Here is a 13755-nt window from a genome sequence, read left to right as displayed (position 1 = left end):
AAGTAATGTAAAGGTTAAATTAATTTAATAAGTAATTATAATAATAAAAACACAACATACATAATAGTTAAAGTTACTACAGCCAACAAACCCTCGAAAAAACATTTACTTTGTACAAAACAATAAACAATATGGAAGAGGATACAATAAGGCCCCAAAAGCTAAAGTTGAACAGTATTAGTAATACAATCAGATTGTTTACCATCATATGTGACGTAAGGGATGTGGAAGCCGCGTGCACTGTTCACGTCGTTGGATTTGAAATTGATCCAGAGGCGCCGTGATCGAGCCGTGAAGGCGATGGGCCGCTCGTATGTCTGACACGTCTCATACGTGGTTATGGAGGTCACTGACCCTGTGGTGGGGGAGAGTTATATACAAAAATTATATACTTAATAATTATATACAGTACAGTCTTATGCACCCTATTTTTTTTTTGTTAGTCCTGCACTAACAATACTACAAACTTGTTTCATAGATAACATTAAATGTAAGTATAAATGGATAAAAAGTATGATGTATTGCTCCTTGATAAATAAAACATTTCACTGTTGGCAAATTGCTGTGCTATAAGTGGGATAAAATATTTCAGGATGTGTCTCCTGAGTTATCTCTGTTATTGTTGATGTTGATTCAGTTTCACTTTTCTAGCCATGCTTTGCCACTTACAGTTCTTTCTCATCACCAGCACGTCTCCACAGTCATCTTCAGAAGGGAGGAAGATCTCTGGAACGACGATGAGGATTTTGCGCTTGCTGGGGGGGTTGATGGTCCAGGTGCAGTCCACGTTAGCAGGATAATCTCCTGGGTAGTTCGGAGACTCAATGTAGCCAATATATTCTCCGATTTCACCGCCGCATTCCCTGTCTGTACAAACACACATGCAGAAGATCCAGTCAGGGGCTTAAATGACCAGCCATTAGCTTGGTTATTAACCTATTACTTTTAACAGTTTAACAGCTCAGATGAGGGTTGGAACTAAACTCCCTGGTGGAGAGGATAAGACAGAATCTGCTCACTCTTGCACTGAGACACACTGGTTGCACCATCAAAGTCTGTGGTGGTGTTTCCAGGACATGAGATGCAGTAATTCTGTTTGAAGTCTGTTTGATATGTTCCCACGGGACAGCGGATACACCGATGCACGGAGGTGTTGTAGTAATGGCCTGGAGGACAAGACACTGCAGAAAACAGACACAGATCACGTTGTTAGAAAGATAACAGTGAAATAGCCACAATATGACCTGAGCTTTCTAACACAGTGCATGGAAAACGTAGATTATGTACATTCTAACACAGATATTATTACAAGATAAAGACAGACATCATTGTGCAAATCAGTGTTATAAAATAGTAACGGTAAGCAAAGATATTGTTAAATATTATTACTGTATAGTTGGAATTGTTACATGCTGTTACAAGGCACATGTAAGTATTGTTACATAGCTACGTGTTACTTACATGGTAAGTGAAGATGTTGCTTATTGTTACAGTGTAGAGGTTACACTGCTACATACTAGGGCTGCACAATATATCAAAATTATCAAAATATCGCAATAAGCATATCGCAAGGGTATATCTTAGCACTTAGATCTTAACACTTCAAAAAGTTATGAAATGTCAAAGTTATAAAGGGAGGCAGATAGCAGAGAATGCTTTCTTTTCCTCAAAAGAACATGTTATGTCATTTTCAGTTTTTAAACAGAAATATATGAATATAATTTAAATTGATTTTACATACTTATAGCATTATCGTAACACGTATCGCATTATTTATCACATTCTTCTTCAATATCGTGCAGCCCTTCTACATACTGTTACATGGTAAGTGTAGGGATTGTTACATACCGTAAACATAAGTGTAGTTATTGTTACATATGTACATTGTAATGAGTTTTTTAATCTTATATTGTAAGTGTAGTTATTATTATATATCTACAATATGTTATATCGTTACACTGTAAGTGTAGTTATTGTTACATATCTACACTTTTATAAGTTGTACTGTTACATGGTAAGTGTAGTCATGGTTATATATTGTTACATGGCAAATGTTGATGTAGATATTGTTGTATATTGTTACATGGTAAGTATAAATATTAAATATCTACATTGTTACATGGTATGTGATTCACATGGTAAGTGCAGATGTTACATATTTTTACAGTGTAGACAGGGTTGTTAATTTTTATATGGTAAATATAGACATATGTTTTGCTGTGTTTTGTTGCATATGGTTAAAAGGTAAGTGTAGATATTGTTACATTATTACAGGCATGCATATTATCAAAAATTGTTGCAGTGCTTAAACTGATCTGAGATGTATGCACTTTTTGACTGGACGCATTACTGCATTACACATACTGGAAGCTACAGCAACTCAAATACACTAACTCTGGACTCTTTTTGTGTCATTTTCCAAGGTGCAGCTTTAAATGTGCAACAAACTCAAAAGTCAAGGCTGACCTTTGACCTCACAGTCATGGAAGGAGCTGGATCCCTCTCTCTTTGTTTCGAGGCCACCTCCACAAGGGAAGCAAAGTGTTCTTCCGTGGTCAGGCTGGTATGTGCCCCGAGGGCACAGTTGGCACGGTTTAAAGCCGTCACTGGAGTAATATCCTGGTGCACACTGACCTTAAATCACAACAGCACAAGAATGAGCCTGAGTTTTAGCTTAGTTTTAGCAATTTTATAATGACCCATGTGTGGTTGCCTGTTAGACTGTAGCTCATGTCTTATGCTGTATTGTAGAACTAACACTAGAACTATTCCGGCTCAGATCCCACAGGGAGCCTTCACAGTTTTCACATCTGGCCCAAATAATACTGGACGTAAAAACCCATACACATATTAACACTTCGTTGGAACTCATGACTAACTCTTAAATTGATTACTTATTTAATGTAAGTAATATGTAGGATATGACTGATGTTGCTTTAAAATGAAGGATATGGAACATTACTTGGAAAAAAAAAATTTAACACACCTTAACAGGCTCCTCAAGCTTTTGACTGCTGATTGGTTGACCATGCTTACCTGAGCAGGAAGTGATGTTACGGGCGCCTGGCAAGCCATGGCGATCTTCTCCAGGGCAAAGGTCACAGGCCAGTTGACCCTCACGCTCCTGGAAGGTTCCGGGTGGACACTGCACACAGCGCTCCATCTCGCCGTGATAATAAGAACCAGGCAAACATCTGACTGAGAGAGCAGTCAGGAGGGGGAGACAGTGAGACTACGACATCATTGATTACATCACTCATTATTATACGAATGCTTTTTTCTGTTTTTAATGTAAAGCTTCTGAAATGGATTACATAGAGTTTCACCGTCTCCCCGTTTTGACTGCTCAGTGTGTGTGTATATTTCACCTCTGACAGCTTTGCTTGCACAGATGCAAAATGTCTTTTGTCCAATGCATCCTGTTTCCTTGAAAGCTGTGTATACACACACACTGAGTTGCCAGTTTATTAGACACACCTACCTTGTACATACAGTATATTGTAGCCCCTTTGTCCTCCGTATATTATTTTCACCAGTTAAAGTTATTCATAATCCAACTTCAGGTTGATGCTCTTACCACATCGGCCACTGTCCCTCTCTCTCCCGGGGCCGCAGTGTTCCTGTTTATCAGCGGATTGTGTAACCTTCTGAGCGACCTCATATTCAAGACCAGCCACACGGATGAGGAACCTCTCCTGGTTGATGGACTTCTTCAGTGCCTTGATGGAAGACTTCATCTTCTGCTCCATTTGTTTCCTCACACAGCTCAGGTCACAGCTCCCTACACAAGCACAACCCGACAGAGAGAAATTCTGAACCAGACGTGAGACATTTTTAAAAGATATTAGTGTAGCAGCCCTGCTTTCATGAAAGTAAAAAAAAAAAAAAAAAAAAAAAGAAAGAAATTCCTGGCTTGTACAGTAGATGTCGCTATTACACAAGAGCTAAAACAAGTCAGTTCCTCACTGCCTTCTCTGTCTCCTCTTCAGAAAGCTAACAGGTGTACAGTAACCTTTGGGTAGACATGGTGGCAGCAAAGAAATGAAAAATAGAGAGCAGTTTCAGAAATACTGCATAGTATTTGTGGATATGGAGAAGTTTGCTGTGAGGAGACTTATTGAAGTTATATGGAAGGAGTCTCCAGTGTCAGTGCTTTTTAACAGTAAGGGGTAAAGCTTCTCCTGTGTCAGAAAACAGAGGGTGAATATAAAGTAAGCTCATAGCTCTTATAAAGTAAGTGATAACAGGAATGAACTTGTTTCATGGACATTTCACAACATTAAATGTGACTACAAACAAATAAAAGTATGATATTTCTTAATAAATAAAATAGTTGTTAAAACACTTTGGGATGTACTGCTGTGGGAAAACATTCAGTTAGGGGTGGTAACATCATCACATCACCCTGTTGTTGGTAATTTTCCTATTATTCCTACTTCCTATTAATTTTTTACACACTTACCGGTAGTGTCTCCAGGCTTTATCTCTGCTTCTAGTTCCAGCGTGATGCGTGTGACCTCTTTATTAGACGGGTTACGTGTGTGGCGAATTTTGGTCTTCTTGGAGGACTCGCACTTCAGATTGACGAAGGTGACTTGGCAGTTGTTGCAGAGCTGACCACCTGCAGTCCACACACTCGTGTTACACACTAACACTAAACGGAGGCAACAAACTGAGCAACAATTAATAAGCCATTGTCTATGTAACACTAGGACTGCCCAAAATGGACAACTCAACATTTTGCTGTTACATTACACATATTGTCACTGTGAAATGTCCTAGTTTATGACCTATGACTTTTCACCTGGACCAATCTGCTTGCCTCCATCTTCTGCTCGTCCCTTGAGTTTGGGGTGCAGGTGGCATTTGGCGTTCTTGATTCGGAACGATGCCGTCTGCTTCACTGGAGAAGCCAAAGTCTCTACAGACAAACCAAAGCAGCGTTGGCACAACCAATCACGTTCATCACTACCACACGTCCAATCACGTTCATCACTACCACACATCCAATCACCTTCATCACTACCAAACATCCAATCACCTTCATCACTACCACACATCCAATCACGTTCATCACTACCACACATCCAATCACCTTCATCACTACCACACGTCCAATCACCTTCATCACTACCACACAACCAATCACGTTCATCACTACCACACATCCAATCACGTTCATCACTACCACACATCCAATCACCTTCATCACTACCACACAACCAATCACCTTCATCACTACCACACGTCCAATCACCTTCATCACTACCACACAACCAATCACGTTCATCACTACCACACGTCCAATCACGTTCATCACTACCACACATCCAATCACCTTCATCACTACCACACAACCAATCACGTTCAACAATACCACACATCCAATCACCTTCATCACTACCACACATCCAATCACGTACATCACTACCACACATCCAATCACCTTCATCACTACCAAACATCCAATCACGTTCATCACTACCAAACATCCAATCACGTTCATCACTACCAAACATCCAATTACGTTCATCACTACCACACATCCAGTCACGTTCATCACTACCAAACATCCAATCACGTTCATCACTACCACACATCCAATCACCTTCATCACTACCACACGTCCAATCACCTTCATCACTACCAAACATCCAATCACGTTCATCACTACCAAACATCCAATCACGTTCATCACTACCACACATCCAATCACGTTCATCACTACCACACATCCAATCACGTTCATCACTACCACACATCCAATCACCTTCATCACTACCACACATCCAATCACGTTCATCACTACCACACATCCAATCACCTTCATCACTACCACACATCCAGTCACCTTCATCACTACCACACATCCAATCACGTTCATCACATCCAAACATCCAAACACGTTCATCACTACCACACATCCAATCACGTACATCACTACCACACATCCAATCACGTACATCACTACCACACATCCAATCACGTACATCACTACCACACATCCAATCACGTTCATCACTACCACACATCCAATCACCTTCATCACTACCACACATCCAATCACGTTCATCACTACCACACATCCAATCACCTTCATCACTACCACACATCCAATCACGTTCATCACTACCACACATCCAATCACGTTCATCACTACCACACATCCAATCACCTTCATCACTACCACACAACCAATCACGTTCAACAATACCACACATCCAATCACCTTCATCACTACCACACATCCAATCACCTTCATCACTACCAAACATCCAATCACGTTCATCACATGCAAATATCCAGTCACGTTCATCACTACCACACATTGCATTAAGGACTATGCATATTGATCTATTCATGTATCTGTCCATCCATCTCTCTATCTATCCACCCACCCACTATCCATCTATTCAATCATCTGTCCATTCAATTTGCATCCATCTATTCATCTGTCCACTAGACTGGATGGACCATCTACCCATTCATCCATCCTTCTATTCATCCAATCAGACTCCATCCATCCATCTAATCAGGCTCCATCAATCCATGCATTCAGTCCATCTATCCCTCCATCCAACCATCCTATCAGGCTGTGCTGTATTGCTATATTGCTCTTACCTATGCAGCTCTGGCTGTTGCTGGAGTTCAGTCTACTTTGGCTTTTTCCTCGGACGCCGCAGCTGACTGTGTAACTGTTGTCGGACTCTACAGAGAGGACAAGTCAGATGTATGTAATACCACGTCCTGTTAAACCTAACAGCACATCTCAGTGACTGCAAAACTGTACAATTATGTTGTTTTTACATATGTACAAGGCATTCCCAAATATAAATAGTTTTATGTTTACACTGTTGTTGTCTAAGCCAGTTTGTACCTTTGTTTGTAACTTTGTTGAGGTGATCTTCTTTGAACTGTTATTGAGTTAAGAAATGTCATCCATAGTTGTGATATTGTAGTTGTAACCAACAAGTTACACAAAATAACACAAGCACATCAGATCTTAAGGTAAGTGCTTGCCTCATTTGTTACTACCATTGTTAACACGATCTATTTTCCTCATTCCATGCACACAGACAAAAAAAGAAATGTGTTCCTGCAGCATGTACCTGCCAGATAGTGTGCCTTGGATGCACAGGTCAGTGAACAACTCTCCTTTTTGCCTGTCTTGCTGCAAGAGAGCGTTGCTTTTGGCGCCACCAGGCTGGATGGACACTTAATGACCTCTGTGACAACAAATACTTCATTTAAATCTATCAGTGAACAAGAAATCATTTTATAAGCATCCAGTTAGGCTAAGTGATTTAGTAAAGCTGAAAGGCCTTCACCTATTCACCCTTGCCTAAGAGTGACCTTTAGGTAATTATTCTATATTTTCCTTCAACCATCAATCTGTATACTCAAACCAGAGTTGTTTCTTTGGAAAAGCATGCACAGAGTTAAAACCCAACATTACGCTTTCAACTAGACTTCAAACATGTCAAATTGGTACTTTTGAAATAAATAGTGTAGCCAGCTGGTAGTTACATGTTCATCAAATATATGAGTACTTTTTGAAGTCAGAGGTTTGAAAAAAAAAAAATATTTACATTTTTTACCCAAATTATTATTTACACAAAAGTAACCAGCAAAACATTGAAATCTTCACTGTGTATTTGGTGTAATGTGTGTATTGGCCAGTAGGTGTGAGTGTTGCTGTACACGTACCGACACAGTCCTTCTTGTTCCAGTGCAGTTTGTATCCAGGTGGGCATGTACACTCGTAGCTGCCCAACGTGTTCACACAGCCATACTTACAGCCGCCACGGTTTATACTGCACTCATCGATGTCTGAAAATCAAAACAAAGGACCCTTTACAACACTCTGATATAGTGACTGCGTATCAGTGCTCTTTGCAATGTTGCAAATGATTTGGAAAGCTCCATTATGTAAGACTGTGGAGCTCTGCAACATTCTCAAAGGAGGAGAAAAAATGGGCAATAAATTAAAGTTCTTTATAGTCAACAAGTCAGAAAAACTCATAGGAGGAAAAAAAACCTTTTTTTTAGGCTGAACTGTTCCTTCTGTGCTTAGATTTGTGCCCTCAAGCAGGAGGCAGTGAGTTGCAGGGGTTAAAGTTCCAGTGGTGCCGAACAGGCTGACCCCTGCTTACTTTCATATGTGAGAAGGGCAGTAATTGCATGCAAAAAGAAAAAAAAACACTCTGTACCAATAAAATGGCAAATATATTCTGGAGTTTTCCTAAAACACACACAGCATGTAAGTGAACACTTCAGCATTTCCCCATCAGGACTCACGCTCCTTGTAAACATTGAAACTCTCGTTGATCTGAAACACATTTTAGAGTGCTAAATGCTAAACCATGTTGCATCAACCAGACCAACCTTGTGCAAGTTTATAAAGGCTTGCACAGGTTGTGTGAAGGAGTGTGTTAGGAGTCAAAACTATTGTCTATTTTTACTCCATACCAGTCTATGACAAGCTCTGAGCTTACACACTGAAGCTGTTTCCAAATATTCTGTTTCTAAATACAGTTGTGAGCTTTGATTCAACATTAATCATAATTTCAAAGGCAAGTTCACCTTTTATTATAGACAATATAGATGTTGTATGAGCAATAAGAGGTTTAAAAGATATGCAAAAGATGTGTTTGCCAAGCATGAATGGAACAATTGCTGGAACTTCTCAGAACATAAATAAGATGAATATTGTGGCCTACAAACCTAATGTGCACCACAAAAATCCAGATCAACACAGAACAGGACTGACTTTAAATGGACCAATATGAACATCATCTTATGGGCCAATTTAAGTCAGGCCATGCTGGCCCAATAATGGGCATCCTTAGATATCGCTGTCATTCATGGGCATCTCTGTCCAGTACATCTTTGCCGTTCATGGACCTCTTTGTCAGCCTGTAGTTACAATTACAGATCTTACATGTGAGAAGAAGAATGTTTAAGCAAAGCTGTAAAGTACACTTAGAGAAAAGGCTTCTTCGAGGGTTCTTTCAGGGTTCATTGGTCTCCTGAAAAGGTTCTACTTGGATCCTCTTTGTGATAAGGACAATTTCAGCAACTGAAAAGGCAACTGAAGAACCCTTCAGTTTTCTACGAGTGTAGGCTGTTTCATGTAAATTAATCAAACAAACATCTGAGAAAAAGATACAGTGAGGGGGTTGGCAGCAGCTTCTCCAGCATAATTTGACAGTGTCAGTAATTGTTTTTCCACCTTGACCTGATTGGACTTTCACAGAACCCAGGCCAAAGGTTTGTGTGCTTTCACTGGCTTGCATTTGCTCATCTATGCCTCTAAGCACGTTTTTTCCCCCAAAAAGGAAAAAGTAAAACCACAATCACTCTCTAAAACACAGCAAACCAGATGGGAGCTGAATAAAAAACAAAGAGAGAAAGAGACGGAGAGCGCTGAGTTTGACTAAGTGGTTTTGAAGTAGAGGCAGACCGAGAAGAAGACATAAAGAGTCTTTAGGCATATCAAAGGCTTTGCTCTTAGTTAAAGCCAGAGAGGAACAGAATAGCAATGAATCTGAATTTTGTTAATGAATAAAGCTCTCGCTTGCTAGGCTTGTCTGGTTTCCCTTTTCTTTGGGTCAATCGCCCCTCTCCCCCCTCCCCAACCCCCAGATTCGAGCGTCTCCAAACTAGAACCTTTGACTTTGCATTTCCTCTTTTGGCCATCTGCATTGAAGGGGCTCATTAATCTCAGTGAACAGAGAAGCAGAAAGGAGAGAAAAAGGAGAGAAAGAAAAAACTCTTGTTTGATTGACACCTTCATTGACCTTTTGTGTCAACAATTGTTCATGCCCCTGAGACCCCCGGAACATGCCTCTTAGGCTGAACTGATTCATGCAGACAGGGAACGGGGTGTTTGCGGGGATCAATTATTCTTTTCCTTTACTTAGTTAACATTAATTATCTCGCAGAGACACTGAGCCAGACGCAGATTGAGTGGCTAAGTGATGTAATATTGTGACAGTGTATTGTAATACTACAGATTTACTGTGTCTGGGTTATCTAAATTAAAGTTAAAGTTTTGCCTGCTGTGTTACTGAAGGAGAAAAAAAGGTCGCATATAGAAAACATGGGAAATAGAAATTAAATTTAATCAATTAAATGTCAGCCCTTGAAGACTTTAAAATTTACTTGAATACTTGAAAAAATTTACTTAGTCAACTGATGCCAACATTTAAGAGACAATTATGCTCTATTTATGTTTGGCCATTTGCTAGAATGAAGATAGAGGAAATGATCTGGTTTTATTTACATTAATAAGGCAGGTGTTTTTTCAATCCAATCCCATCCCGTCCCATCCAATCCTATCCTTTCCCATCCCATCCAATCCTATCCTATCCTATCCAATCCTATCCTATCCTATCCTATCCTATCCTATCCTATCCCATCCCATCCCATCCCATCCCATCCCATCCCATCCCATCCTATCCTTTCAAATCTGATGTAATCCAATCCAATCCTATTCTACCTTTCCTATCTTATCTTATCCCATCCCATCCCATCCCATCCATCCCACCCATTCCAATCTAATCCAAGCCGAATCCATTAAATCCATCCAATTCCAACCCAATCAAAGCAAAGAGCTGAGCTGTTGTAGGTTAACAGCTTGGCTTTCTGACAGATGCTCAGAATTTAACATGACCACATTTCAGTAATTATTGCATTGGGGCAGTAGTGGCTCAACAGTTGGTGCAGTATTGAATCAGTGGTTAAGGTTTTGGGCTACTGATTATAAAGTTATGATCTCAAATCCCAGCACTGCCAAGCTGCCATGCTTTGCGCCTTGAGAAATACTCTCTTCTCCAGGTTCTCCATTTCATGTCTGACCCTGCACCCTGAGCTCAGCTTACTACCAAGCTAAGATATGCACAAAAAAAAACAAAAAAAAAACATGTACTTGTACATGTGACAATAAATGCTGTCTCTAGTACAGAACCTTAACTACTCCATGTTGATGAGGCTTTCAGACTTTCTTTGACTTCAGCAGCACACAATCAACAGATCAGCTGCAAACTCCTGAGCACTAGTACTTACTTCAACCATTGTGGTAAGATGCAGCTCTCTCTGTTCTTTCTACAAGTATCCAGAACTTGCTTCTGGTCAGTTGGTGCAACCCTGCAACAGCCTTAAATGTGAACTCTGCATTCCAGATATTTGCTATGTCTGCATCCCTTTCACAAGTGAACAGCTTCCTATAGGAAAGCAGAACCCATTCCTCTAGTGTTCCATAATGCTGCCTCTTATCTAAAAGCTTGTCGAGTGTGAACAGAAAAGCAGAAAGCCTCATTCATCACACTAGGGTCTCTTAACATCTTAACAATGCCTGGGCAGCCCTGTCTCGGTGCCAGGCCTCCTCTCTGCCTTCCTGTACCCGCTCTACACGCAATTAGAGACCATCACCATCGAAATACTCTTAATCCACCCATAAACACGTGTTTCTCTAGTGACGCCTCCATCAGCGCCTCGCCACCCTTCCTCTGAACCGCAGGAACGCATTCCTCCTCTCAAGAGTTACATCACCCAGTAAGACTGTGGTTAGGTGGTTACTTCCGAATGGCACGAACAGGTTGATTTCAGAATTTCTATGTTATTACATCTACTCTCCTCCGAAAATGTTGTAATGGAAAGGCCAAATTGGAATCGGAAGGACAGATATAAATAGAAATACAAAGATGAGACGCAAATGTTCTGGAACCAAGATTACACTCTACCAAAGTGAAGGAAAGGCCAAAGTGTGTCGAATGCAAGGATCTGGTCATATCCCGGAACATATGAGCTCATCGGTCGAGCACGGTTCGAATTAGTGTCATGGCTTGGGCTTGCATGGCTGCTTCTGGAACGGCTCACTAATCTTTATTGATGATGTAACTCATGATGGTAGCAGCAGAATGAATTCAGAAGTCCACAGAAACATTCTGTCTGCCAATTTACAGAGAAAGGCATCCAATCTAATTGGGAAGAACTTCATCATGCAGCAAGACAATGACCTAAAAAAAAAACCCCCACACACTGGCAACACAACAAGCAGGGAGTAGCAGCCATTTTAAAGGTGGGGGGACACAGACGTCAGTCGACGTGACCCTCAAGGGCCAAACAAAGTATGTACATTTATAAATCAGGTGAGAAAAACTACAGCACTGGGAAATCTACCCATGGTACGAGAAATCTAGGGCTTAATTTGTATTTTCCAGAGAGTTCTAAGAGAGGGGGGAAGATACTTGTTTTTTAAAAGCTTTACTACAATAAAAACACAAAACACTGAAATGGAGCCATTGAAATGTGATGTACCACTGTGCCTGAAATGAAGGAGTACGGTCTGGCAGTGTCTGCTTTATAATGAATTTGGGATCTGGGTGGTTTGGTTTTGTTGCTGAGTAATGTTGATCAGAGTCTACATCATGTCTGTTGCAGTTTTCTCCTCTCTTGTGCTCTCCCACTCTTCTTTCTCTTTCTTTTCCTCATCTCCCTCTCTCTCTTCCTCCTCTTTCTCCCTCCCTTCCTGACCTCTTACTGATCCTCCCTCACAAAAATCCTAAAAATGTCAAAGCACCATTAATTGGACAGTATAACCAATTGTAATCAAATAAGAATGTGTAAGAATCAGGTGAACTTTTTTTTAAACTGCAGTTCCTTTTTTCCAGTTTATCAGAATTTCAGCTGATTTTATGGTATTCTTATTTAATCCCATTGGGATCTTTTAGGACTGGTTCCAAATTATGACAGAAATACATCAGAAACTTGTTAGCATACCCACAGTTTTTTTTTTTTTTTTAGGGAAATCTCACCTGTGTACATGCCACAGAGGCCGAGGACGAGCAATCGCCCTCCTCTCTCTCTGTCAGAGATGCAACAGCCTTTCCTGTACACCAGTTAAAGACCATAGCAGCAATGAACTAAAAGCTGATACAAAATTAAAGTATTCAGTGCAAAACAAGATTTTTTGCTTTAATGGGTAAGGATAATTACCTGTGTTACCTCAAATCATAACGTAGAAATCAATCGTGAATAATACACTAAAATAATTACACTGTGTTTGAAAGAAGGATGCTATTGTCCTCTATTTTTTTCTGCAGTGCATTTAACATAAAGTTCCCAGCCTGCCAAATAAAAATGACAATACATATGAGAACGAACAGATCCACACTGATAACACGAAAAAGTGTGGGGGACAGAATCACCTTTATTTAAAAGTCAACAAGTGACAACAAAGGACTTCATTAGGGGAAAAATGTGGAAGGTTTTAGACTGGTCAGTCACCAGACCTTAAGCCATTTGAGCAGCATTTCACCTCCTGAAGAGGAGACTGAAGGGAGAAACCCCCCAAAACAAACAACAACTAAAAGAAGCTGTGCTTCTAACCTGGAAAAGCATCACAAAAGAAGAATGCAACAGTTTGGCGATGTCACTGGATCGCCAGGTTGGTGTAGTAATTGCAAACAAGGAATATGCAATCACATATTAAGTGGTTAATTATCTGCTTTAAAACTATCTGTTCCAATAATTTTGCTCACCTAAAAAATGGGTGTACCATTTTGTACCATTTGCAGTTTCCAACATACAGCCATGACCTTACAGCATTAGATTATCACCTACTCTGGTCTCTTCTCAGCAGAGCTTCAACAACAACAACACTGAGCTCAAATACTGGCAAGGTGGCTCAATACTAAATTGGCTCATTTTTTCATGAAGGAATTAAAAAAAAAAAAAAGGTGGAACGATTGT

The 13755-nt window shown here is 40.3% G+C and overlaps 1 protein-coding gene across 3 annotated transcripts in view; it reads right to left on the bottom strand.

Moving 5' to 3' along the window:
- The window catches only part of scube3 (signal peptide, CUB domain, EGF-like 3), a 92433-nt gene that overhangs the window by 1965 nt on the left and 76713 nt on the right, over positions 1 to 13755 (bottom strand). For 2 of the 3 annotated variants that reach the window (XM_026920077.3, XM_026920078.3), the window contains 11 exons: positions 7708 to 7830; positions 7110 to 7226; positions 6622 to 6708; positions 4805 to 4921; positions 4463 to 4621; positions 3578 to 3781; positions 3037 to 3198; positions 2467 to 2634; positions 1020 to 1181; positions 670 to 867; positions 203 to 355 (listed from right to left, as the gene is read on the bottom strand). In XM_026920077.3, coding sequence (XP_026775878.2) covers positions 203 to 355; positions 670 to 867; positions 1020 to 1181; positions 2467 to 2634; positions 3037 to 3198; positions 3578 to 3781; positions 4463 to 4621; positions 4805 to 4921; positions 6622 to 6708; positions 7110 to 7226; positions 7708 to 7830 — 1650 coding nt within the window. The remainder of the gene's footprint in view (positions 1 to 202; positions 356 to 669; positions 868 to 1019; positions 1182 to 2466; positions 2635 to 3036; positions 3199 to 3577; positions 3782 to 4462; positions 4622 to 4804; positions 4922 to 6621; positions 6709 to 7109; positions 7227 to 7707; positions 7831 to 13755) is intronic. The other variant, XM_053240739.1, reaches the window with a different exon arrangement.

The sequence above is a fragment of the Pangasianodon hypophthalmus genome, chromosome 16, assembly GCF_027358585.1.
Source record: "Pangasianodon hypophthalmus isolate fPanHyp1 chromosome 16, fPanHyp1.pri, whole genome shotgun sequence".
NCBI classification, from domain to species: Eukaryota; Metazoa; Chordata; class Actinopteri; order Siluriformes; family Pangasiidae; genus Pangasianodon; species Pangasianodon hypophthalmus.
Note: the sequence above shows the minus strand (reverse complement) of the source record. Positions and strands in the feature narration are given on the sequence as shown.